We start from the raw sequence: 27,515 nt of genomic DNA on the forward strand, positions 1-27,515 counted from the left end.
CTCTCCTTCCCAAATGCACGCAGTGTTGGTTTTTCTTTTGCATTTTGTGTGCTAATTTCTCGAGCCAGATTTTTGTTAAAGCTTCTGGTTTCTTAAGTTCTTCTTTTTGTGTGTGTGTGAAAGAGAGGTGTTGAAATATTTTACTGATCTGTGGTGATGTGCTTTATTCAGGCTGCAGTGAGCCCTAGTGCACATCCCTGGTGTGAAAAAGGAGCCTTGGTGGGTTTAGCCTCACGCTTGACTCATGGCATTATCAGGCTTTGCTGGTGGAGCACTGTATGTTTTGTTGGCTTTTCTTCTGCTTGTACATCCAATACCAGACTTGCTGGGCTCTTGATCTTTTCTGGAGCCATTTATGTGCTTTCCTTCCCTTCCATTGCCCTTACTTGGGTAACAGTAGTAGCATCATCTTTTCCCCCAGCTCCCTAAGCTGCTCTTTGAAATACTTCTTTTCTTGCATTTTGAAAAAAAAATTCTTATTGGATTTTAAGTGTATGGCAAAAATTCAGGTGGATAAGTTACCTGAAATTGTTCACGTTCCTCACCTATTAATAGAAGTAGTTAAGCTTAGGTCTTTTTTTTTTGGTACATTTATTTCAGCACTTTAGAACAAATTAACAACAAACCCAAAGCACTTCTAGTACTTTATCGTAGGTTAAAGATCCATTTAGCTTCAGGAAAGCCAGTAGGTGATTTAAAACCATGTAATAGCGTGTCCTTATCTTTTTATGACAGTCAATTACACAGTTGTCGAAGCTGTATCAGGACCAGTCTGGAGTGATTGCATGCTGAGGAGATACCATAAATTGTCCTTAATACATGCCAAGCTATTAACAGTCACATTGTGCTTTTCAGTTCCACAGTGATGCGCTAGTACTTAGGAGCAGTTAACGAAGCTGATCAGGCAAATCTGGGAGGCAAAACAAACAAAAAAAGCCACACCAAAATAAACAACAACAACAAACATACTCAAACCTCCAAAATGTTACCATTGCTGGGTTGGCTTCAGCGCTGCAGTCACTGCCGCTGTGTACATAAGCCTGTCTTCCACATCAATGGAATCCTTTCTTTACAGCCGCTCTTTTTGCTAAAGGACTGTTAGGAGTGGTGTTTTGCAAGAGGAGGCTGGTGGTACTGGGGGTTTATAGCATGAGTTGCCATTGCTCAGCAGCAGACGGTGGCCCGATGGGACGTTTCCAGCTTTTGCCAGCCTGGCTCCCCACGCAGGGCTGGGAGGAGGGTGTAGACAACAAGTTCCTGCCTTGTCCCTCTCAGCTGGCATCTTCCAGCCCTCTCAGCCTGACTTCCAGCCAGAGCGGGACACGGCTGGCTTTGTAGGATAATGATGGGCAACTTCGTAGCGTCATCAGTCTTGTCTAAGCTGTGGTTTGGAGCCCCTTGACCATGCAGTCATGCTGGAACTCTGCATCCTGATAGGGCTTGACTGAACTGTCCTCAACCAGGTTCTTTTCTCATTTGATTTTAAAAAGTCAGTATGCGAGTCCTGTCACCTCTAGGGTGTTGCATATATACATGATGGGACAATTCCAGTGTAGCAGCATCAGCTTTTTTGATACTCCAGAAAACTTATGGAAGGATGAAAAATAAATTCAGAATAGAGCTGGCTCTGTTTGTAAAAGGGAAATGTTCTGAGGAACTGCAAAGTTTAACCACATCTTTTGGCAAGTTCCTCTGCCCTTTGGCAACACAGGCCGTTTCTAATCCCATTATTGTAGGCTTGCTTCTGCAGCAAGTAATGTGCTGGAGAAATATTAAGTCCCTGGTACACCTCACACCAAATGAGCTGGAGAAATATTCTGCCCTTTCCCTACTTGGTTTCATAAGATTTAAAGAAAGAGTCAGATTGCAGCCCTCTGTTAAATTTGTTCTAATGGGCTGCATGTTCATTTTACTAGTGACATAAATATTAGATGAATAATGTGGTGTACTGATTAGGTGTTCATATAACTCAAGGAGCACAAAAAAAGAAAAACACCGCTCCACTGTGAAGAAAAGGAGTTTGCATGGCCTGCTTGTTTTGTTTGGTTGTTTTTAAACACATTAATCAGTATATCGGGGCCAAATGTTGCTGGAGGAGGCAATCTGCTCATGTCTTAATGGCTCAGTCCTTTGATGTATCCTGCATAGTCATCTGCAGATGTGGTATCATTACGCAGTGTTCACAACTCCTGGGGCAAGAAACATGATTGTTATCCGATGGTAACCATTGAGGAAAAAGACAGAGGCGTGCTAATTATTTAATTTTAAAGTCTTCAGAATTATTCTGAGGAAATAAACTGTAAGAGTTGCTTGTCTGTGTACCTGTGGGGTGATGCTCCTCTGGCCCCTCTCGGCCCTCCCTCTCTGTTCTGCTCTGTGTTTGCCTCTCCTGTTGAATGCTGAATTCCCTGTGCTGTGGAGGAAGGATGCTGGTGGTTGATGGGTTAGAGCAGAAGAGCACAGAAACACCATCTGTAAGGAAGAAATCAAGTTTTCTGCATATGCCTCTTCTATAAGCAGTGGAAGATGAAGCTGATAAAACTGTGGTCTTTAGTACGCTGAAATATAATTTGTTTGTAGTCAGCAATAGAAGAAATAACAGCTGTTTGGGCTTATTTAATAAATTAATGTTTAAAGCTAGGAAATGTCTTATTGTATTGGTTGCTTTGAATATCTGTTTATCTGACCAAGCTTTGCAGTAAATGCATAGAGTTTTTCTAATGAGGCAAAAGCATCACGAAACTTGAAAAACAGTTGTTAACACTGGCGGAGAAGATTTGAGATGATTATTAAGCTTAAAATGGGCACTTGTTTAGGGTGCACAGGCCTAGAGCAAGTGGTTTTTGCTTGAAAAGTGTTTATTGGTTTTCAGCAAAGAGTTAATAAACAGTGGAGGGAATAAAAGGAGCAAGTGGGATATTCCTTGGCAAATCACGTGAGTCCCAGGCAGCCATGCATACCGTGTCAAGTCTTATTAATAAGGCTCTTTACCTATGTTATAAAATCGGTGCTGTATGTTCTCTAATGAAAGGATTATTTTAAGGCTGTGTGCATCTGGGCATGAATAAGATCCCAGCATTGGGAGAGACATCTGTAGTGAGAGATTTTTAATCGGGATACATTATTAATGAACTGCACAGGAGACACACAAACCTGCTTTATTAGGCAAACTGTAAATAAGCCTCTTTGGTAAGAACACTCAAAATGCGTGTGCGCTGAGAGGGTATTTTGAGAATTTAACTCATTTCTGAATAGTAAAGGCATCCAGTCTGGCTATAATTGGTGCCTGTGGCAATTGTTGGTACCCTGACTACATTAGCTTTCTGTGCCCTTTAGCAGAATTGCGAAAACATTTCTAGTACTCGTTAAGCTGTCTATTATCAAGACATCATAAATATACACGTTTAGAATGGATGATTTGCTATCCCAGTGCCTTAGAGCACTTAAATAAATTAGCTCCTACTATTTCAGGCATTAATGTTGCGGTAATTATGCATGAAGCAATAATGCAATTAAAATTGCCTTCCAACTTGCTCAAGTGAGAATATTTTTTGAAAAGAATACTTGAACCTTTCTCAAAATATACTCTAGAGCAGGTGGATGGGCTGCATGGCTCAACCCAGAAGTGTGGGACTGTTCTACCTCGATCCTCAGTTTGCCTGCAGCTCAAGTCAATGCTAACCAAGTATGACCCTGTCTGTTGGCTTTTGTTGACCTCTGGAAGGAGGCAGCAGGGTTTTTGTTTTTTCTTCTTCCCCCTTTTTCCCCTTTCTCTACTGGTGGAGTGCCCACATCACAGCTGGCATTGAGTGCTTCAGCAGTGGGGTTTCTTATTTAAAGCATGTGGCCATACTTCAAGGCAGGAAACGTGGACTAGTTTTCAGTTTGCAATGTTCCACTGTCTTCGTGCAGAATACCTACTGGTTTCAGATCTTTGCCATATCTACTATAATAAAGCACAGCAATATATCAACTCAGATTTTAGCCTTAGGTCTGAATTTCTTTACGTTTAAATTGGACTTCTTGTTCCTTGGGAGAAAAGTATGTATTTTGTAGCTGAGTTACAATAAGCTTGTCCAGCTTTTTGGCAGCCAGGTAATAGTTAAAGTGAAAAGGTTTCTTTTTTTTTCCAGCCAGAAAAGCAGTTTAATAACTTTGGGTCCATTTGTTCATAGCAGTACTGGAGTTGAGCCCTGCAAACCCCTGGAGCTTGGCAAGCCAGGCAGACTTGGCAAGTTTTCCCACTAGGTTACAAAGTCTGAGTCAAGCATGGGTTATTGCAACTTTAAATACATTGAGTACATTTTGTTAACAGGAATGCTGAGGTAGAGGGTTGTTGGTTTTTGGTTTTTTTTCCCTCGTTGCTGACCTTAAAGAATACCATACTCTCTCTACAAACAGCTAGTCCTTAAACCATGCATGACAATTTGTGGCTTGTGCTAAATTCAAAATAAATGGATGTTTCATGCAGAGCATCTGATTTGCTCTTGACATTAAGGTATCGAGGAAGTACGTGACATTCTTTCTGTCAATTGGCATTTGATAATGTGAATTCCTGGAAAAGGCAAGCATAGCCGTTGTTTCTCAGTGCGTTGTAACTGCGACAGCTTTTGCACAGTTTGAAACGTCTGGTGCACGCAGACTTATGTAAATGTTGGGAATGTTCTCACTTCCAATTTTCACCTGCATGGATCCTGCCAAAAGAAAAATAGTTCAAATTTGGCTTTTGAAACAGCAGAACCTTGAACTCTCTGAATGTTAGTTCTTGCCCTTCTAAATCATAGCAGCCTTGAAATAAGGAGAAAACTTTTCTGTAGAAAATTCTCGCAATGTTGAAAGATTCTGCAGAAGACTAAAGACCTAGATGCCTCTCTGTCACAGTCAGACACATACATCTCAATATTCTTCTACAGTAATTAACTAATCTGAAGGTGGTTTTAGCAGGGTCTTTAAGGAATTCTGCATTACCCAACTGGGGTAGGGTAGGAACTTTTAGTGGAAAGAATCAGGTTGTTGAGGGAGTATTTTTCACTTGTACTGCTGCTTTGAAAGGCATCTTAACAGCTTTGCTTTTTCCAAGTTTTATATTGTATCTTCACTTCATTACTGCTAATATTTTTGTTGGGAAGGGTGTATCGAAGAAGCTTTGCCTGGTTTGGGGCTTCTCTTCTAGCCATGGGCTAACTACAGAAAATCTGGCTGCTGTGTTTTCCGCTCTTGATGGAAAATCAGAAATGTCTGTTGCTGGAGGACTAGTTGTGGGACACTGTGGTTTCAGACAGTGATGGTTTTCTAAGTAGCATGAGCCAATGTTATAAAAGACCTCAATATTTGCTACTGAACCTTTGAAGTGTACTTTGCCTGGTGGGATCTAGAAAACTGAGCGGAGCACAAGCTGAAGTTGCCAGCCGGGCAGACAGGCTTCTGATTTGTGAGCTATCTTTGTTTTCTAGGATTGCTGCCCACATTCATATCTGCAATTAATTGCAAGAAGCCTGGAAATGATAAATGCCTTGATCATCATTGCTAAATATCTGGGAGTAGGCTTCTTTAAAGCTCTGTTTCTTCCTAGAAGAAGAAACCATTTAAAAAAACAAAAAACAAACCTGACAGCCCCAAATTAATTGTGGTTTCTTTTTGGGACCTCAGTCTTTGTACCCAAGATCTTCAATATCTTTCATTTGAAGAGCTGAGGTATGCAGCTGGTTGAAACACTCCAAGTGTGAGAGTAAGACTGGTCAGTATGGTACTTTGGGCCATTAATTGAGTCCTTAGAGTGAGATGTACAGAGCAGTGATCATCCACGGTATCAATACAGTGGAAGTGATGTAAAAAGTTGGGCTGTAGAGTGTGTCTTCCCTGTGTCCTTTTTCTGGACAGAGCTGGAGAGGTGAACGCTTAAATGCTTATTGAATTTAAATGAATGCATGATTTGCAATGCGAAAGAAATGATTTTTTTTTTAAACTGAACAAATATTTGCAGTTTGTATTAAGTTGATGCATTTCAACAAAATAGAAATTGAATGAAACAGCTGGCCCTTAAGAGCCTACAGGAGCACTACTAAAACTACAAGCTGTAAGGGGCAACAGGTATAGAAAAGCACAAACTTCAGAATAATGTGGGGTGAAATCAATAGAAACTCTCTACTAGAAGGAGCAGCTGAAGGTTAAAAAAAATGTAGGAAATAAGTTTTAAATAGCTGGCCTACTATGCAAGGCATATCTATAAGCAAATGAGTTGAGATCAGTGTCATTGCTTCTCACTTGAACAGTGAGTGCATTAAAATGATTAATTTTAAACAAGAATGGTGATATAATAGATGTAAGAACAGCTGTAGAGGGTGAGAATAAGAGTTCAACTAACTTTGTTTCTGATATTCTGTGAACAGTGATAGTTCTCTGGCAGACTCATCTGGTCTCCAGCTTTCCTTCCATGATTTTTTTTTTCCCCAATCGCTTCTTGCATCCACAGCATCATCTGGCAGGCAGTTCCATAGATCAACCATGTACTGTGTGAAAACATTTCACTTTTTTCTTTTTGTGTAGCCTGCTATTCTAATGTCTTGCAGCAGTGCCGATTTGAACAGCTATTTGTTACTCTTGTCAATCTTGGAATATTTTAATCTTCCTTTAAGTTGGCTCTGTCCCATGCTGGAGTCCTGTCTGTTTAGATATTGCATCTAGGACAACAGTTGTAGGCCTTGATGCGGTTTTGTTATCTTTTCTTATCTTCTGTCCTGATTATTCTATATCCATTTTGGGTGGGAGCAAAGAGATCAGATGACATACAGTTACCTAGTTGTTATCTGGGGTGTTTTGCTAGGGCATTAATACTGTGTGAGCCAGAGAATGGCTAATGCTGGTAGTAGAGTACCTGCTGTGTACGAGTGACAGAATGGGCTCAGAAAAGCTGCTTGGCGGTGGGAAGGACACAGGCATGGCCATCACTTGACTGCTCTGCAATACCCAGTGCAGTGGGATCTTGTAAAGTAAACGCAAGACAAAACATGTTGAAAGGGGATAGGGAGGGGGGAGTGTTCCCACACACAATGTTGAATTAGTTTTGAATGAAGTGCCCTAGTGCAGTGTGGATTTTAAAAGGGACTACAGCCACAAATTCACAGAAATCCTTTGTTGTCTATTAAGTGCAATGACTCACTTGCAAACTGTTCCAGTATGTCCTTTCTTTCAGTCTTTCATAAGCTGCTTTCACTGCCCGCTGACTAAGAAACTTTGTTCCAACCCAGTAAAGCGGGTCTTGCTTCAAAAAGCTGCTTAAACGAGAAGTAGGCTTAAGGAGACCAGGTCCCAGGAGATGCTGACAAGTGTTTACACAGCGTTTTCTTGGGCTCAGGGCATCACAGCATCCCCTGTGGGAACCACGCAGCTGAGGCCGTCTGCTCAGCCTCTTGCTTTTAAAGTAGCGTGAACACTGAAGTCAACCCAGGTTGCTTCAGGGCTTGCCAAGTTGGGTTTTGTGAACTTGTAAAAGGATGGAGACTCCACAGCCTCTTTGGGCAACCTCTTCCAATGTTTAATTATTATATTAGTAGTTTATTAGTTGGTAATGCTTACATCATATAGACAATAAAACTGTAATATGATTATGTAACTGATAAGTTGGCATCACTATAATTCTGCAACTGTAAAAACAAGATGAAGTAGTCAAGGAGAGCATCCATCAGAACATATTTACCCTGAAAATTCCAGTCTTTGCTGACCATGAAGGAAACAAGGTTGGCTTCTGACTTCAAGCATGTTCATTTGCCAGCAATAAAGATTTTGAAATCGTTTGAGGCCATTTATTTTTTTAGAGTAATGATGCAAGTACAGCAAATTGCTCCATCACCTGAGTATTTTGTTTTAAATAACTAGTACTTTTAAAATATTTTTTAAAAAATAAGCAGTATTTAAAATTTAAGACTTTAGAAGAGAATAACTGCCTGGCACTGCTGATAATCATTTTTAAAGCATGACAAGCAGCTATCTCCAGATGGTGGTCTATGTTCCACTTCCTTCTCCTCTACTGTAATTGGAAATATGTACTGCAGTAGTAATCTAAAGCTTCTTGTAACCTGTCTGTCTTTGTTTCAGCTTTGGTTTGCTTTTGTTAATGGATTTTCTGGGCAGATCTTATTTGAGCGATGGTGCATTGGTCTATATAATGTGGTAAGTGCTACCTGTTTTTACTTGATAGTGCTTGGGACTTGTATATTATTTTGTGGTGTCCCATTTCTCCCAGGTAACTGTCGTGCATGTATTTCAGGAAAGGTGAGTTCATTTGTAAAAGCTAGTTTGAATCCACTCTGAGGTAGATTGAAAAAAGTCATTTTGGATGGTGTGTTTATCACAAAAATAAATTTGGGAAAACACCTTGAAAACACACATTTGGCCTAATGTAATCTCCATAAAACTCTGCAGCTTTTAGATGGAATTTCCTCTTTGAAAGCATCTTCAGACTTTCGTACTGAATATTTTGCTGACTGTTCATCTTCAAAATAGATAGTCTTAATATTTGAGTTTTGAGTTTATTTGTTTTTTCTCAGACCTTCTAACAGTTAAATGCTCAGAGAAGTGTCCAGCAGATGCTTTGTGTTGGCTCAGGCTACATTAGCTACAGAACGGGAAGCAGCATCTCTGCGTCACCAGCATTTTTCACTTGGACCAAGAACACGATGTGTCAGTCCAGAAGTGATTTCTGATTTTTGCCATGCTCCGCAGAGTTCCACACTGTGCCATGTGACTTTTTCACTTTAATCATGAATATTATTTGATCAATAATATTGATTAAAGTCTAGAGGATCTCTGGGACCAAGTTCCATAGCATACCAGTGACCTGTGCTGGTGTTTTTGACAGTGTTACCTTTGTAATGTTACTGATGAGTGGCCCGCTGTCTGGATTTATAAGCCATTAAGACACTTTTCCAGTGTTGAAAAATCTTTTGTGTTTCTCTTTGGAGGGAGGAAATTTAATTTTTTTCTCTAAGACTTCTCATTCCAAATATATGGTAATACAGAAGAAGCCAGCAAATTATCACTGAGTATTATTAATGGAAACACTTAACTTCTGTCACATTAATCTTAAAAATGATGGCACGAACCATCATATTTCCTAAGATTTCATATTCTTCATGGAAGATATTTATTCAGGGATTTTCCATTCCCTTGGTTCTCTTCACCCTCATTTCCTGACTGTTACTCAGTCGCTGTCATTCATGTTTAGATATTTGCATCTATTATCTTTAAACCTGATTTGATGAATCTACCTACCCTACATAAAGCTCATGGATGAAACTCATCTTCTACAATCAGTGAAGCAGAAATTAACCCTTGTTTTGTAAGGTTGGAATTTTCTAAAATTAGAACTGCTCACATGGACTCATGAAGAGTCAAGTGCTATTACAGACTTGCACAGTTAGAGATGAGATTTTTAAAGTGGTTTTAGCTCTGTCATTCTCTCCTGTGCAGATTAATCCTTTATTTCATTAGCAGTATCATTAAAATATTAAGTATGGGAAATCATAGTAGCATTGTAATTCCTGGGTTTGCACTAGTTCACACTGGAAGTTTACTTTTCATAAACAAAAACACCAGTTTTACTTCAAGTGAGAATGTAAATGCCCCAATAAACGTGGGAATCTTGGGTAAATACCTTAAAGCTGTATGAGGATGTGCCCTTTTTGGAATATATTGGACCAGTGTTCCTAGTTTTGGTTCCCCACCCCCAGCTTGCTGCCATTTTAACCATCTGGTTTATCAATTTTTGAGCAGAAGCACCACATTCCCAGTTGGATTTAGGGATGTAATTCTTGATGCTCGCCAGTCTGTAGTCCTCGCTGTTGCTCTTTGTCTGCTCCTCGTCTGCCAACTCGCTGCTGGTGGGAACCACAGCCCAACTTCTGCAAACATGCACACGTGGCACAAACAGTTCATAACTTCAAGCTGCTTCTTAACTTCCCAAACACTTCTCAAACCCTTAAAAGGATGTGTATGTATAGGATTAGAAATTATTTTCCGAGATAAACCCTTAATGTAAAAGGAAGTGAATGAAGTTCAGTATTCAGACGTGCGCACTAGTATTATTTTCACTCTGTGTCTGCACTGCAGACTGCAAGAAACATGGATACCCAAACTGGCCTTAAATGAGCTGCCTCTGATCTTGGAAACACTTTAAGAGCAGCAGTGTGGGATTCAGCAGAGGCTCATTTACTCCAATTCTGGCAAAGTGTCCTGCTGCCTCTCCTGGAAAGCTTCCCAAGCTGGGTCATCTCAGTGTCTGCCCGTAGTGCAGACACACACACTGGTTAATTTTTCCCTATCAGTTCATGCCTGCCTTGGAGAATCCCCAGAGTACCATAATACAGAATAGCCCTTGTTTTTCAGTAGGGTTTTTTTAATGTGATTTCCATGTTTACTTTGTCTGTAAACTTAGCTTTGGTTAAGCATATTACATATTTAATTATGGCTGTAACTGCAGCTATATTCGAACCCATTCCCACAAGGCTTTTTTGAAAAAGTACGTGTTGTCTTTCCCTTGTGGTCTGATGTGTTTTACCCTTCTTGTATTAGCTGGTACATCAGAAACTAGTGATACTTAACTTCTTGGCTTTAAGCTAATTGGTTAATAGTACACATTTTCATTCATGTTTCTTTTGTTCATAAGACAATACTTGGGAGCCATGAATTGCTGAAATTCATGCTTGGACTTGTTTGGACATTTGAAAACTGTCAAATAACATGCTAGTTCATAATAAGTCTTCACTTGAGGTCTGGGAATTTTGCGATTGTCTAGATACTGAAATATTATCTGAGATCCACTTAAAACTAATAGCTGCTTTTGATTAGTATTTACTTTCCTTACAGATTTTCACAGCGCTGCCACCTTTTACTCTGGGAATTTTCGAACGATCGTGTACTCAAGATAGTATGCTTAGATTTCCACAGCTATACAAAATTACTCAAAATGCAGATGGGTTCAACACAAGGGTAAGGGAAAATCTGTTTCTTTAAGAATTACCATGAGCATTCTTATTTTCCAGGTCTTTCTCTTTAGAAAATAACTTACTCCCCACTGTTACTTCTGCTTTATGGTAGCCACTGAGATTGAGATTGTTCTACTTGCCAGTTCTTTTCAAGGGCTTACATTTTTTTATTTAACAACAACAACAAAGTCCTTGTTTTTAGATAAGGATTTTCAGCTGTGGCTTCAGCTGAAACTGGTCCTAAAATATTCATAAACTTTGATTAAAAGTAAGATTTGTATTTGAGTGATTTTTTTTTTTTTAAATTCACAACTACTGATAAGTGGTGACTCTAGCACTTTCATAGGAACTGGATAACATCTCTTGGGTTGTATTTAATATACAAGTTGTCATAATGCTTTCTACTAGGGGGATTTTTCACAATTAGTGTAGCTCTAGTCCTGTAGTTATTTTGGAAAATAAATTTTTTAATTGGTTTATTTGGACTTTTGAGTTTTGAAGAACACATTTTACTTCATTTCTCTATTTAAATGCTGTAAAATGCCAGCATTTGGAATTCTGTCGTTATTCCGTAACAGGCACATCTAAACGTACTTCTGAATTGTGCTGTACGATCGATTTGTTCAGAGAGAAAATTGTGGAGTACATAAAGCAAACAGCATTATCTATAAGTTAAAAATTGTGTGCACAAAGTATTTGCCTGTTAAAAGAAAATAGAACATCTCATAGTGTTGAATAAATCTTTTAAAATCATTCTTTGAGGTAATTAAAGAAGGGTGACTCCATCTGTTTCCTGTATTTTGATAAAGATCTTAAATTGCAAGCATGCTAGCCTATTATATTTTAAGTTGTTAGAATAAAACCATCCAACTGGACCAGCGTTTTCTTGTGAAAGAGCAGAAATTGTAGGAGGAAATAGATCCTGCAGAAGTTTAGGTATTTCACTTCAGGACAAACATTGTCTGACTCAAACTACACAATGAAGTGTTTGTTAGGAGTTAGAGAGGTCAAGAGTTTTGGACTTCACTGATGACTTGGTTTGTTTTCCCTCAGGTTTTCTGGGGTCACTGCATCAATGCCCTGATCCATTCCATCATTCTTTTCTGGTTTCCACTGAAAGTGCTGGAGCACGGTAAGGGCTTCATTACATCTTACATCGGTAACTGGTGTTTGGTCTTACAGCCCAGTTTGTTTGCAGAATGGGGGGTTGCGACAAGTCCCAAGAAAATAACTCTGACAGACAGTTCAATGGGCTGTAGCTGCTGAGCTTGGCTAGTTATCTAGTGGCTTTCAGAACTTATTCTAATTTAACATAATTATTGTTCATATAGCGACTTTAATACATGAAAAATTAAACTGCTGTTTTGCCAAGAAGTCTTACTCGAATACTGAATAAGGCTCTATGAAATGTCTTATTTTTCAAGTAGTGGGTTGAGATCTCAACTTCTTACTGTATAATGTTCTTACAGCAGCTGCCTTACAACCATTTGCTTTATATCTTGTTGGACCTTTCCCATTCCATAACACCATACTGAAAAATGTAGGATAAACTAGGGAGATTTCACTGCTTTTGAAATCTATGGAACAAATGAATTAGCTGGAATGGAAGGAGGTCAGATCAAGAGTCCCAGATTTGAGAAAATGAGACTTTTTGTTGTACAAACCAGGCTTATTAAATCTTACTTTCTGTGTAAGATAATGCAACTACAAGATATTTCAGGGGACAGAAACTCCCATATGGTTCCTACCTAGCTTCACAATATAGTTGTGTGGGCAGGAAAACCTCTGGGAAATCTGTTCTTTTACTGTCGTAAGAAATAGGACTAGATCACATGAGGAATTTGGGGGCTGCGGGGGACAATAGTATTTATCTAAAATAATGATTTTTTTTCAAAACCTGAACTCTTTTCTGGAAAACACTACATGCAATAAAACCTTCTAAGCTCCAGGATGGATTAACGGGGCAGAGGTGAAAGGAAATGGAAAGGGAGGAAATATGGATGCTCACATCAGAGGCATGATGGTAAAGATACTGGTGAGAAGCAGGATCGTGTTTCTCTACCTGGCTGAATAAAATGTCAGTATCAGCAGCTTCACACACTGTCTGATGGACTGTACAAGAAAGGGACTTCCCTCTCCTCCATGTGTGGGCTGGGAGCTTGGTTCAGTTTTGGAGGCGAGGAGTTTTTGTGGTTGGTTTTTGTTTTGATTTGAGGGAGTTTGTTCTCTTTCACTATATTTATGAGAATGTTAATCTCTAATAGCTCTTCTTTAAATCAAACTTCAGAAATTTTAGGCTGATGTCTGTAGTGGTTACACTTAAAGAATAATAACCGGTTTTGTGTTTTTCCATAAATGTTTTTCTACTTAATTGCTAAATAGACAATGTACCTTTAATATCAACAATTAAAATGATAAGACTGGAATACTCACCCACTTAAATGGTAACTTTCTCAGTTCCTTTGAATATGTTGCACAGTTTGCTTTCTGAAGAGGAATGAATATTGAGTTTTTAAGTTTCTTTGTATTTCCAAGTGAAAAAGGGATTTCAGTACCAGGGACAAAAATCTGCCATTCACACTGGGATGTTTTTTAACCTCTCAAGTTCCTTAGAATGTGAAGTGCATATAGTCCATGAATGGGCACTTGTATAGCTTTAGAAATGAGTGTTCACTGAGCGTCCTGCTGTTCTCATTAAAAGAAATACCATTCCTTTCAGGACCGTTTAGCCTCTAAAGTGGAAGGTCAGGGAAATCACTGAAAAAAAGAGACACATTAACTTACTGCATTGAAATGTGACTTTAAAAAAATGAGACCTACACCAAAACTTATTCAATTTCTTAATTGTGCACTGTGATGTTGCACTGGAGCAATATACTGGTGGAGTCATTAGGGCAAATTATTCTAGATCTATCAAAACCACTACGTATTTAGACATGCCTTTTTCTTAATAAACAGAGACTTTTGACAATGTTGGGGTTTGGGCATGGAAGGCTCAGTTCTCTAGTGCTCTTCACCTCTTTCATTAATACTAGAGCAAAGAGTAAAGTGACTGTTAAAACCTGATGCGTATTTGTGAATGATGTGATGAATGCCTGACTACCAGGGGAGGAGCTGGGCTCATATTGAAACCAAACTAGTTGTCAGTTGTCAAGCTGTGTCAGGCTATAGCTCCTGTTGTCATGTTAGTGACTAGTCTATCTGCTGCTGTTGCTTAGTAGTTGGGGTTTAAAAGAGAACAGAAAGCAGGGATGTATAGGTATGTACCAGCAATTTCTAAAAAATATTCACAACCTGTCAGTTATTCGGAGACAACCACATGCAGCCATTGTAGAAGAAAACTATAACAGGTGTCTTGAGGCAACTGCACTGACTAAATATAAAGTCATCTTAGTCTTTTTACCTGTAAGCTGGGCAGAGTCTTCACCACAGAGTTCAGAGTGTCAGAGCCTCTTCTCTATAAACTTAAAAATTTACTGATCCTGAACACCTATGTTACAGGAACATAGTTAAGTAAGTAGATGACTCTAGTTAGGAATGTCAGATCTAGTTTTGCAAATCTAGCAAAATGGTACCCTCATAGTAGAAGTACTGTGCAAGGCAGTATGTGTTTAGGAACAGGTCCAAGGTTTTATCTTAAGCCTTTTTCATCCCTGCTGTTTGTGTATTTCTCTTGCAGTTGCTTTAAAAGCTGTGAAAATAGCAATACTTATTATGCTTGAGTAATGCTTGAAAGCTCCTGTGAGTACAAGTTCATTTGGCATTAGTGTGGCTGTCGAATGTGCTTTCGTGGTGTTCCACTTTTATTCAACAAGGGCTAAGAAAGACTAAAAAGACATTTGAAGCATTGCCAAGGTTGGCACTTTCAAATGATAGATTAACACATACTTACCCTTGTGCACACTTGACTAGAGAAGGGGTGCGTGGAGAGTGGATGCTGCTCAGCTACTGAATTAACCTCCAGTAAGATATTTTAGATGTTACGTGTGTCCTTTACAAGTGAAACTTTTGTGGCTTTTTTAAATTCAGCTCTGTTTCACCACAAATCAGTTGGTGTTTTACAGGCTTTTTCTTTCGCAGGCACAGCAAATAATGGGATTTGTTAGAGGTGTCAATAAGCAGTACAGAACGATAGTGACAGAAAAAGTGACACTGAAATACCTCAGCTCTTAAAGGCAAATTACATGTTAGGATCTTTTGCTAGGATGGCTTCTGGCAGCCAGGACTGTGTGTATATGTTCAATCTGAGCATAGGCAAGGTTGGGACCAGTTATTTTCTCTCAAAATTCTCCTTGTTATTTCATCCATTCTGTTGATAAACTCGTAAGAAATATAATTTTTCTGTTTCTTCTTTCAGATGCAGTATTCACAAATGGCCAAGGAATTGACTATTTATTTGTTGGAAATATAGTTTACACTGTAAGTTTATGTATCCTAGCAATTTTTGAATGGTAGAATTTCTTTACAGATTTTTTTTGTGGTGTAAATCAGAAGAAAGTATATGAGTAAAATAAAATCAAACTTATGCTGTGTGCATGATTTTCCCCTGTTCTTTTTTCTTTTTCTTTTTCTTTTTTTTTCCCCAGATATGCATCAACAATATCTTGTGTTCTGTCCTTCCCCCATCCCACACTGCCAAGGTCCTGGGTTGGTACCTAAGTGGCAGTTACTTTTTAGGTGTAAAGTGGAGTTTGGGCTGTGGACACCTTTGAAATTGAGAGTGTTAGTACTGAGTTGTCTTTTTTTTTTTCTTTATTTCCTTGCAGTACGTTGTAGTCACTGTTTGCCTGAAAGCTGGCTTGGAAACAACTGCGTGGACTAGAGTAAGTACTTTTCAGCATCTTTTAATAGCACATCTTCCTCCCTAATGAGTATTAATACAGGAAAGAAGTACTAAAAATCATTTGAGGCTTCAGTGTTTTAATTGGATCTTTCATGTAAGGATAAACTGCTGAGCTCTGTAAGTACAGGATGTGAGAGCAGAATGAACTTGTAGATCACACGATACGTGTGATGAAAAAGGGCAGGCTGTCAGAAGTAGGAAGCAAACACTAAAAGTATATTGCAAACATCTCCAAATATTTAAAGTCAAGAAAATTTTGTATGAGATCAACATACTACTATAATTGCTTAAGGAAAGAGATCAAGAACATCATCTTTGTACTCTGTAACTCCTATAAAAGTCAATGCAATAGGGAATGAAAGGTGTCTGCCCACAGATAACACCTGGGCTTTGAAAATGTCTTTGAAGCTGGTAAAAAGCACTCGTGACTTCACATTGGATGAGATTTTTTTGTTTGGAAATTTAGTGTAATAAGGACGTTAGTCTGACAGTTATGTTGATTCCTAGATTTGAGTCGTTTACTTGCAGTGAGTGAGTGCTCTGTTGCTGGTGGGTGTCAGAATCCGGCAGGGCAGTGACCCCCAAAGAAAATGGGGAGTAGGAGGGTTCCTTTGGTGAGTCTTCAACATTGTTCTCCCTTCCTTTCCTCAAGCCCTTCTAAAACACTAATCTTTTGATTTTTGAAGTCACTGTTTCTCCATACCTATGGGATAACTTACGGGCAACTAATTTTCATTACATACTAAAGCAATCTGCTTCAAGACCAAGCTGTTTTGAGGACTCTCATATTCTTACTTTACCAGTTTCCTGGAGGGGCTTGGCTTAAATCTCATAACCTCATTGCTTCTGTTATTTGTAAAATGTTTTCTTTCACTCCTCACAGAGTGGTGAGCTAATGTCTGTTCAGAATTTTAAAGATGAAATGCTATCTGTATGAGTTATTTAGTAATTAGGGAGATGCTAATATTCTCTGCCTTATTCTCTTATCTGAAAATAAAATCTGTTGGTTTTTTTGTTGTTGCTTATGCGTAAGTTCTGTGTTGTTTACTAACATTTTAAAATGCATAAATACTTACATTAATCCCTCATTGTCTAGAAGAGGATATATTCAAGTCTGCATTGGAAGCATGTGAACCTGTTTAGATCCTGTTATGTTGTGAATTACTTCATGGCTTCTCCTCTCTCCCATTTCCTGAGTAATTGGTGTCTTTTCAGTCACTTGGGAATAATCATGATCCCTTCTTTTCTAAATTTTACTTTAAAAGATACCTTAAGGTTTAGTAGGTCTCACTGTTCTTGAACACTGGTATTTTACAGAGAAATTGTTGTTATGCACAGAAAAGTCATCGTGTTTAGAATCAACTTCATTCTGTATAGGCTTTTAATTCCTGTCCCATTGCTTGGACCAGTGACTCTCGTCAATTGTTGGTTACAATTATTGTTTCAGCTGTGAGTGAATCAACATATAGAGTGTCTTTAGGTTACTTGAAGACTATTAAGTGTACAACATTGAGTTAAGCCTCTTCTCTGTCATCAAGTGGATTGGTTACATGCAATCTGCTCTTGAGTGTGAGAGGGATGCTGCTGCTTGGGAGAGCATGATGGGTTCAGCTGAAAGCTTTAAATAAATAATGCAGATTCAAAGGGCTTGGGAGCCTGATATATCCAGTAGATAGCGTGGAAAGAAGGGCTTTGGTGAAAGTGGTAACATGAAACATAACGAAATCCACACACTGGAGCTGTACGGAGCAGATTCCTGTTAAGTGTTACCTACCTGGAACGTTGCAGCAGGCTTTTTTTCCGAACACAGGTTTCTTCACGGTTTTACCACACTACGTGAACTATTTCAGATAAATAGGACACACAGGATAGCCATACAGTGTGTCTAATTTTTATGTGAGAGCATGTTGTTTTATTTTTTTCTGTCATTCATCTAACGCATCTGATGGACTCACTTTGCTTTGCGCATGAATTCTCCAGGGGTAAATGGCAGAGATCAGTGGAGAATAAACAGTGCAAAGGTTGGTGAGGTGAGTGTATAAGGAATGCTTTCAAGCAGGGCAGAGAGGGCTCTTCCTGAAGGTAGAAGCTCTTTTAAAGGTAGAGAAGCAATTCAGATAGGTATAAGCCCTAGATGAAGAGATGATTAGGAAAACCATGAGAAGACAATAAAGACAACATAAAATGACCGCAGTCTTTGAGCTGGAAAGGGCAAGATGAGGAGCTGCAAAACTTGAGAACTGTCCTACCAGCAGACTGGAAAGAAAAACAGGAAAGAGACAACCAAAAAAAAAGTTGTTTCGCTGGCATTAATACATCTCCTACAAAATAAGAGTATGTCTTAAATTTGTTTCCCTGCTTGCTTTTGTTTTTACTGTTTTTAATCATCATGTCTGTAGGAGTTTGCAGCTTAGAAGCACCAGTCCAGGCTGTCCTGAGCCTTCTGTCCACTTTTTTGGAAGGAAGACACTGGCTCTAGGGGAGGTGTCTTGTCCTTTTGGGAAAGCAGTGCTGATGCCGCTGTGCCATCGCGTGGGGCCTCCTTTTCTTAAAGACAAATTCTTGCAGCAGCTGAGCACTACAGTTGCTCACTGTGGCAGGGCTTTTAGTCAGAATCTTGACATGAGTTGTCCCTAATTTTCTGAAAAGGAAGTAGACTGAAAGGATAAAATCCCTCCCCACTTCCTCCAAGTGTTTTAAAAAAAATTCTTCCAGTCTCTTAGTTTTATTCACATTAAAATGGAATCAAAAACTATGTTTGGGTTCATTTTTTTGTGATTTTTTTTTTTTTAAGTCAAGCAGTTGCTGCTCAGATCTCCTGGGTGAAACAGATTAAATAGCAAAATTTGAAAACACATCTTCCTGCCCATTATGTCTCTCCAGGAAGGGGCCTGTCCTATGTCCTGCTCAACAGCCCAGCAACTTTTAGGACTGAACAAAATTCCAGCTTCCCAAGAGTGCCTATGGAGTGTTCTTTCTCCCACCTCTGGCGTTTTGCCGTATGAATGCACCTACTGTAAGGCAGCCTCCAGTTGCTCCCAGCTATCTGCAAGTCTGCACTGGTGCTGCAAACTCCTCCTTGCTTGTTTGTTTTCACTGCCCATGCTGGAGGAAGCTCTCCTTTCTGAGGATGCTCAGTGCTTCCAGGGCAGTGATCTTCTCCTCCTTCCAGAAGTTTGTGTCTGTCTCTTAGTGGGCAGAACACAATACTGTTAGACACTTCTTTGGTTCTCAGACATACTGTTTGAAAAGTCAACAGATACAATCATCAAAAAGAAACTGTAAAGCTGAGAATTAAACAAGCACAGTGTCGACCACAGCAACCAGTGTGTGAATTCATTCCCATGTTCCTAAACCCATGTGTAATTAGTAATTAAGATTTATGCAGGTACTTCTCTGAATTGCAGCCAAAGTCATCAGCCGCGGGAGTTGTTGGCATCCAGAAAAGCTGGAGCCAATAATGAGCTCAGTTGCTTGTTACAACTGAAATTACTGATTCCATCCACTGAAATGTAAAAGTAAAACAGCTTAAATCATCCTGAACAGCAAAATAGTTTGGGTGTGTAGGAAAAATTGCTTTCTTTACTGCAAGTGAAACCAAGTCTGTGTTGGACATGTTCTTGGTCACTTTAGTAGTACTTTCATTTACTGTTAGTGAGTCTACAGACGAAGAACCAATGAAAATGTAAGCTGCGTTGCAGATCTGTAAATCACTTAGGACAACTTTAAAACAAATAAAGCAAAGCTGATCAGTAGATGCTGACTGTGGTAGTGTATTACACAGCACCGAATCTTCCTCCGTAAAAGGTGTGCGAGTGGCGTGTGTTCATCCACTCTGCATAAGGGATTTGTCCCTGTGAACTTTAACTCGAACCTTTGAAGATTTCTACCTTGATGTATGTGTTGAACCTGGCATGTGCATGACGGGAAGCAGGAGCTAGATGAGAGAAATCAGAGTTCCAAGGAAAATCTAATTAGTTTTTTTGAGGTCCGAGTAAGACAGATTGGCTGAGAAGACTATCCGTCTGCCCTGTCGTGGGCAAAGATTAAAGAGGAGGGTTGGTTTATGCTGTTTCAAGAACCCGTGCTATGGGTCTGGAACAAAGTGCTGTAGATGGGTGTGAGCGAGAGCGACAGAGACCTGAACAGAGAAATGCCTCTAGGTTCAGGTGGATGGAGGATGCACCCTGTGTTGACTCTCTTTCTTTCCCTGCTCCTTGACAGTTCAGTCACCTGGCCGTCTGGGGAAGCATGCTGCTCTGGCTGGTGTTCTTCGGTGTCTACTCGGCCATCTGGCCCATGTTCCCCATCGCGCCAGACATGCTGGGGCAGGTCAGTATGAAGACTTGGCTGCAGGGCCTGCTGTCCCGGGCTGCTGCTGCCTGAACATTCACATAAGGCTTGGAAAGGAATTGCGCTCCAGTAAGAGCTCCTGTACTTCATTTTAACCTTTTTTTAATCCCTGCATTCATTTAGCTTAATCTCTTCATTAGAAGAGCTCTTTTTCTCCCCAAAAGTGACATCATTAATGATTATATGCACTGTGGATGCTATATGACAATGCTTAATTCACATGGGTAGCAGCAAGACTGGCTCCTTTGTTAGTGCTTGCTTTGACTTTGTGTGTTTGACAAAATGCCAGGGGTTGGTTTTTTTGTTTGCTTTTGTTTTGTTTTTTTATCATAGGTTCTCTCTCTCCCACATATTTCACTTTTATGTTGTTCCTGTTTTCCTGCATTTGTTTAAAATAAGCCAGAATTTACTTGAGAATGAGATGGTTAGAAGCAGAAGGGAAGCTGATATGTTAGTGGTCCCTTTATAATACTAAAGGAATTTTGGATTTGTTCCTTCAGTGTCAGCAGAGTTCCAGGTGGTGGAATTTTCCCTTTGGTGTCATTATTTCAACCCATGGTGAGAAGATTGAGTCACGAGCCTGTCAAAATCACTCAAGAGCCTTGTGCATATTTAAAATAGGGGCTTACCATGAACAATGAAGGACTTAATAAACGTATGGTAAAATGTTATTCTGTGTAAGTGGAACTGCTGTAAAAAATGGCCAGAAAAAGGTATTTTGTAACAAGTTGAGAGTTTTCTTTAATGCAAGGATGCTGTTTATAATACAGAAAGAAGAAAAGCAAATTAATAGTTTTAACAAAGAATATAAGTATATTTAGCTCATGTCACCCTTATGTACTAGAAAATAGTTTTTTAAAAGCCAAGTATTGGCAAGCCAATTAGAGATTTTTGAGGTTAGTCTCATGTTTGTACTCAACAAGAGCAGTCAAGCATGATTTTGTTACTGTTGTGGCCTAATACATATTTTATTATTTTGTGCTAAAACACTGGGGATAATGCAGGCTGTGGTAGATTTTCATGGAGAGGTTTTTACAGCAGAGAGTGACAGCTGACAGGCTGGAATCAGCAATGAGTGACTGACAGACAAAGCCTCAATCCTCTGATAGGATTTATTGGTGATCTTTGTGTGTTTTCCAGCACATACAGCATCAGTAGCTCTAGTTCATGTTTTCATATATAAAGCAGAAATTTGACTTGAGTATCCTGCAGACCCATGAACTTCTTGTCCTCCACAGCAGACTTGTAGTGCTGCCATTGGTGTGTCAGCCTTCTAAAACAAACAGTGAGGTGAGCTGTTCCTTCACTCAAGAAGGATCAGACTATGAGCTTTAGCTTGGTGTTGCATTTTGTTCAAAAGTAGCCGGAATTTTTTTTTAATTGTAACTGCAACAAAATTCATATTGTGTCGATCATTGTTTGCTCCAACAGAAACCACAAGTCTCAGAACAAAAGCTTCATGTTAATAAGGTTTTGGTTTTGCCGGAATATGTTTTTGAGAAAGTATTTCAGTTTAAACTTTGGTTTTATGCTCTGGTTTTCTGACGTTATGACTTGAGAAGTGGTACTAATATCTTGCTGAGATCAAAATAATCTAATGTACTTTTTTTTTAATGGAGAACACATTTACTTTGACTGAGTCTCTAGTCTAGTACTTGTGAAGCTGTGTCCCTGCATCAGTGATCATCAGTCAAAGACATTAAAGATTGTTCATCATTCTAGAAAAACACTTTTTGAATACAAGGAGTCAGAAATAAGCTGTTTTCTGGCTTTCATTTTGTGTATGGGGATCAATAGCATTCTATCACAGTTTTTCTTGTGTTTTTGAGAGGAGCAGCAGCAGTGGAAGAGAGTGGATTTATTTTGTTTGTTTCTTTTATGCTTCTGTAAAATCAATGAGAACTCTCAAGGTAAAGGGAACTTGCCTACTACTTGTTTTAACTTATACGAAGTCTCTTGAGTAATCAGTTGCTGTCATAAAACCAGCTCATGGTGAAACAAGCTGGGATCGTACTAGGCTCTAGTCAGTAAAATGGATTGCCTCACTGTTTCCCAGGCTTAAGCTATGCCTTTACTCCTGCTATCTTCTTTTCTACATTTACAAGTAATTAATGTATCCTAAAAGCTTTATTTTGGTTTTAAATCTTGCTGGTGTGCTTATCTCCATATAAATTGAACTCCAGAATATTTTAGATCCTCATACTATGCAAATCCAATGGCACTTGAAGGGAGCTGGTTTTAAATGTAATACTCATCTAGCATCTGTGCCAGCCAGGACTTTGTGCCATCAGTAAAAGGCATAGGATGTGCAAAACATTTTATTCTGTCCATTCATCAAATGTCAGCATGGCGCCTAGCAGACTTTTAAGTGTGTGAAAAGATGCTTTGTTTCTACTGAGATTTATTAAAGCATTTTCACTAAGTATTTCTTTCTCTTCCTTATTATATCTTGAGCATTCCCACAAGGAAAATAATACCTTTTCTTTTCCCCTTTGCGGGCAAAGGGAAGCAACTTAGTTATTCTCTGTCAAAGAGTCAACGTATTTCTTCTGTTTGCACTACAGTATTCGTGATAGAATACGTGTATTGCGATAAGACAAAGCTGTGATAAAAATCTCAGTAGTCCTTAATAGAAGTTTTCCAATAGTGTGACATCTGGTACTTTGGAAGTAAACTCTCTGACTGTTTTGGAGGAACCTTTCCAGACATGCAAATAATATTTTCCTTTAATAGTATCAGAAGCAATAGTGTAAGACCAAGGAAACCCTCTGGTAGTTATCTTGGCTTTCCCGAATAATTGTGGTTTTTTAAGAGAAGTCATTTTTGTATTTGCAGACAACAGTGACACTGAGAAAAGTCAGCATCTCTTATTTTGTCTCGCCTTTGGAGCCAGAGTACTTGAATGAGTTTTGAATTGACTTGAATGACTGGTTTTGAATGAGCGCTTCCAGATGACAGCATTTTGTACAATGTGTAAATCCTTTCCCACCTTCCAGTAGTTATGACTTACTGCCACAGACTGGAAACAAGTAGATGCCTATGTTTTTAAAAAGTGCTGCTCACTTTGCTACTCATTAATTAAGAGGTGGCACAGAAATGTGCTGCTCTAAGGATGTGAGTGCCTTTTTAATTATCCTTTTCCTGAATCATTAGGGCTCGTGGCTCATTTCCCAGTGGCATATTGCTCTGAGTAACCTGATTTATTGGAAGATGTCCCTGCTCATTGCAGGGGGGTTGGACTAGATGACCTTTGAAGGGCCCTTCCAACCTGACATGTTCTATGATCCTCTGATTTTGTTGACCAGCACATTAGCCATACTGCTGCCCTCATTCAGTCTTGAGTATTCTGTTTGCCTGTGGGGTGGGGATTTGGTCCCCCAAAAGGAACAGTGAGCAATAATATCTCTGCTCATTTCTTGCCTGTGTCATTCAGGTGGTGTGAGTGAAATGCTGCTCAAATTCATTTTGTGTATGGATGTCTTCATAGGAGTTGTAACATACTTTACATTTATGTGAAGAATATTATAGTGTCTGGGATGGAAGTCTGTATGCAGGTATTCCCACCCCTGCACGTACCTATATACCTGTACCTGAAAGCATGTGTGTTTCTACAAGAGGATGTTATATAGGTGTATGAAAGTGCTCATGCTTTGAGTCTTAAACGAGGCATTATCTACGATAAAGAGCAACAGGTATCTTCCTTCCTTACCCTAAGCTAAAATAGTGTTTTAAAGGAGATGGGGGTGGCAGAGAAGGGGTGTTTATGTCACTCCTCTGAAGCATCTGTTACTGGTTGGGGATGAAAAAAGGACTACCGTTGAGCTTTGATTATTTTTTTTTCGATGTATTTCCCTTAGTGTAACCTTTGCATTTTGTCTCATTATTGCCTCATTAGTTGTTGTTATCATTAAGGAAATGGCTTTAGGAAGTTGAGTGTCAGTCTCATTCAGCCTGGAGGAGACAGGGTAAAAGAGTGGGGGTTTTAATCTGGTTATGAGAGGGTCGTGCATTGGTGTTAACCCAAAGTGCAGGTTAGTAATTTCTAGATTTTTACACTTTTACTTTGTGCTGTGTGTGGTCATATCTCAGAACTAGGGTTTAGGAATCTTCTTGAGTTTGAACACTATTATTTTTATCTCAGGACCGCATTAGGAAGCCCTTTCTCACCTGAGGCCTCAAGCCTCTTCACAGCTGGAGCTACTGGAGCTGCTGCACATCCCAGTTACTTCTGTACAGCTGCAGCTGAGGAGGAGATTCTTCAGAATCATAATCCAAATAATGGTTGCACCTCCAGCTCTGTTTCTGCACAGTGGAAACAGCTCCATGTAAGAGTTGCTCTTGTGCTTTTGCAGCTCTCGTGGCAGGCTTGCTTTGTGTTTCCTGGGGCTGCCCACATCCTTGACAGAAGATATTTATTTTTTTCCAGCTAAGCTGTCAAATTCTTGCTAGGTTTTTTGTCTGCTTACATAAGGACTTCAGGGAGGCTGCACATCAGCTTTACCTGGATTAAGGATGCTTTTTAAAAGATCCCAGTAATTCAGTAATCCCATGTAATGTGACAGTAGCAGGACTTACTCATATTAATAGTTTATCAAGAAAACATCTATCACTCCTTTAGCAAAACTTCCGTTTCTTCTCTGTGTATGACATTAGCAAGACAGGTTCACCATAGCTGTTGCACTTGGTCGTTGGCTTTTGAAGGTGGGAGGTGATCTAGAGGGTCTGTCTGATGGGCTCTGGTTGTATGGCCAGTTTAGTAGCTGACCTTTGATCTGAAGCTCTCAATTCTTGCTAATTCAGTTCTTGCCAATGTGTGTGAGAAACCTGCATGGCTTGGAAGACTTGGAAATAACAGAAAGCAAAACTGAAAAATCCTGGAGGCAAGATAATAATTATTGTACCGTAATAAACAGGTTTCACGTTACTGCTCTTTCAAATCCACACAGAAATACTGACAGCTTAATGCACATTTTTGTGTTTTCCAGAATATTTTTGCCTTTCTCTCTACATTTGAATCTTTTTCCAGAGGTCTCAGTTATTGTAGTTTCTGGCTTCTCATATTTCCACAGTTTGGTGCTAGTTAGAAAATTGGCTGTTCTGATTGTGGTTTGTTTGTCAGCAATCAGTTGCACATTACATTGTGGTCCATGCTTTGGTTGGTGGCAATGCTTCATCCAGCTCTCAGGCAGAAATCAGACTTTGCCTGCAGAATGAGACCCTTAATGCCTGCTGATCGTGTTTGTTTTTATTATTATGCACCACCGTCTCCATGGCACTTGATGTGGTTTTGGAACGTTTTCTGCAGTTTTGGACTAGGCTCTGAGCAGACAAATTAGACTAATGAAGCATGCATATATTTTTAAGCATCTGTTGAAGGAGTGGATTTGTTGTTTTTATGATACACACATGGCTTTCAGAAATGAATCTGTCGCATCTAGACCCCTGGCATTGTGGTGTTCTATATCATACGCCAAAAATATTTTTTAAATGAGGTAAATGAAAATAAATATTTTAATAACTTCTTAGTGTGAAAGTAGTAGATTAAACATGCTTGTTTTCTGGAGGCTAACCCCCTGAAACTTGCCAGTTTCTGTTTGACAACTTCGCAGAAAATCTGTTCTAAATATTTATTAAAGATGTCCCAAGCTTATTTCCCTTTGGAAGTACTTCACAAAGGCTTTAAAGCAGGACTGTGTATGCAGCTGTGCCCAGTGCCATGAAGGTATTTCCTATATAGAGCTGTGTGGAAATAGGGTTAAGCCATAGGCATAAAAACTCAATTCTGATTTGGGAATTGGGGATGCAGAGTGAGGCAGTCAGCTGCCCTTCAGAATTCTCTCAAGTCTTCATGTGCCCCCCTTCACTTTAGTCTTTATTCCTGCCCTGCAGAAGATCTGTGGCCAGTGGGCCAGTGTGCTAATGGGGGAGCAATAGGCAAGTGAGTGGAGATCAGTGGTTGCCGGCAGGTTGTGCAGATGGTGCACTGGTTTTCCTGCAGTGGTGTAACCTGGACACCAGCCACGCTGTCTGGCCAGCGTCTGCTTGGAGATAAGGTAGCCTGGACAAGTCGAAATGCTCCGCAGTAGCTTAATAGAAATACAGTCCATGCACAGGACATTTACACTTCTGTAACTGGCAGATTATTGATATTTATTGGTTTTGGAGGGGGTATAGCAGTATCCAGAAACAAGCTCCTTCACTCAGGGTAGAATCACTGTTCCATGGCAATGGACCGTTCTTCAAAAATTGCATCTCTTTTCAATTTGGAGTACAGGGTTGCTCAACATGCTTCAAAATTTCCACATATCACTTTTTCATCTATTTAAAAGAGCAAAACCTTGTTGTATGCTTGTGTAAAGATGTTTGGAAGATATCCTAGTCAGTGTTCTCTTAATTAGAAACAGCTGGCTTTTAAATTTAGAAAAGCAGCTACTGTGTTGTACCAGAGGCAGTGTGTACTAATTCTCATGTCTACAAAAAAAGTCTGTGTTTTGAGCCACATTGACGAGCAAGAGCAAACTAAGAATGTACGAGAGGATTTCTGATGCAGGCTGTGTTCTGCATTAGAAACTCCAAGAGGAAAATTGAGCAGCTCTGCAGTGCGGGTTTATCATGTATCACATGTGTTTGTGTGCATCTTGGTTAAAAAAAAATACTTTTTTCTGTTAGGTGGCGTAACTGGCGAGTGGCCAAACAGTTCTGCCGCTTGCGAAGTGTTCAGCCCTTGGGGCGTCTTCTGCAGATCAGGTTTGTAGGCTGTGTGCTCCACGGGGATGGGGAGAGTGGGCGGGAGGGCAACGCAAGAGGCTTCATAGCCGAGAGATTGGGGTCTGCCTCTGCCTGCGCTCCCTGGTCAGCATTCCCGACTGGGGTTGTCCTGTGCAGGAAACAGCCACGTTTCCAGGCGGTGTGCAGGCATCAAGCAATCCTCCTTCCCACGTGGAGTTCATCGCCTAAACGGTCTGGTGTGGTGAGGATGAGCGGGAGAGAGAGGACGTGAAAGCAGACAGATCAACATGCTGCTGTGCTATAATCTCTAGGACACAAAGACAGGAAGGTGGTAGGGTAATTGTGTATGTAAGGTGGTTTTTAAAGGGGCATTTAAGCTCATAATAACGAAGCTGTGGTTCCTTTAGAAAATAAGGGGAGCGGCAGATGGGATTTATTGCAGAGGGCAGTAGGTGACTGTCTGAGTTGGAATTAGTGGTTTTACAGCTTGCTTTGGTCACACTTAAGTTGCTTTGTTTCCTGATGGATGCAGAAAAGCCCAGATAGCAGATATTTGGAGTTTGGTCAGGATGTTGTTTTTCCCTTCATTCCTTGGGGACAGAAGGGTC

The 27,515-nt window shown here is 39.8% G+C and overlaps 1 protein-coding gene across 1 annotated transcript in view; it reads left to right on the forward strand.

The window, feature by feature from the left end:
- Positions 1 to 27,515, forward strand: part of ATP8A2 (ATPase phospholipid transporting 8A2) — a 301,460-nt gene that overhangs the window by 186,212 nt on the left and 87,733 nt on the right. The window contains exons 27-32 of the mRNA XM_065654983.1: positions 8,095 to 8,169; positions 10,864 to 10,986; positions 12,036 to 12,114; positions 15,340 to 15,401; positions 15,749 to 15,805; positions 20,050 to 20,157. Of these exons, the coding sequence (XP_065511055.1) occupies positions 8,095 to 8,169; positions 10,864 to 10,986; positions 12,036 to 12,114; positions 15,340 to 15,401; positions 15,749 to 15,805; positions 20,050 to 20,157 (504 nt within the window). The remainder of the gene's footprint in view (positions 1 to 8,094; positions 8,170 to 10,863; positions 10,987 to 12,035; positions 12,115 to 15,339; positions 15,402 to 15,748; positions 15,806 to 20,049; positions 20,158 to 27,515) is intronic.

Source organism: Caloenas nicobarica, chromosome 1 (genome assembly GCF_036013445.1).
Source record: "Caloenas nicobarica isolate bCalNic1 chromosome 1, bCalNic1.hap1, whole genome shotgun sequence".
NCBI classification, from domain to species: domain Eukaryota; kingdom Metazoa; phylum Chordata; class Aves; order Columbiformes; family Columbidae; genus Caloenas; species Caloenas nicobarica.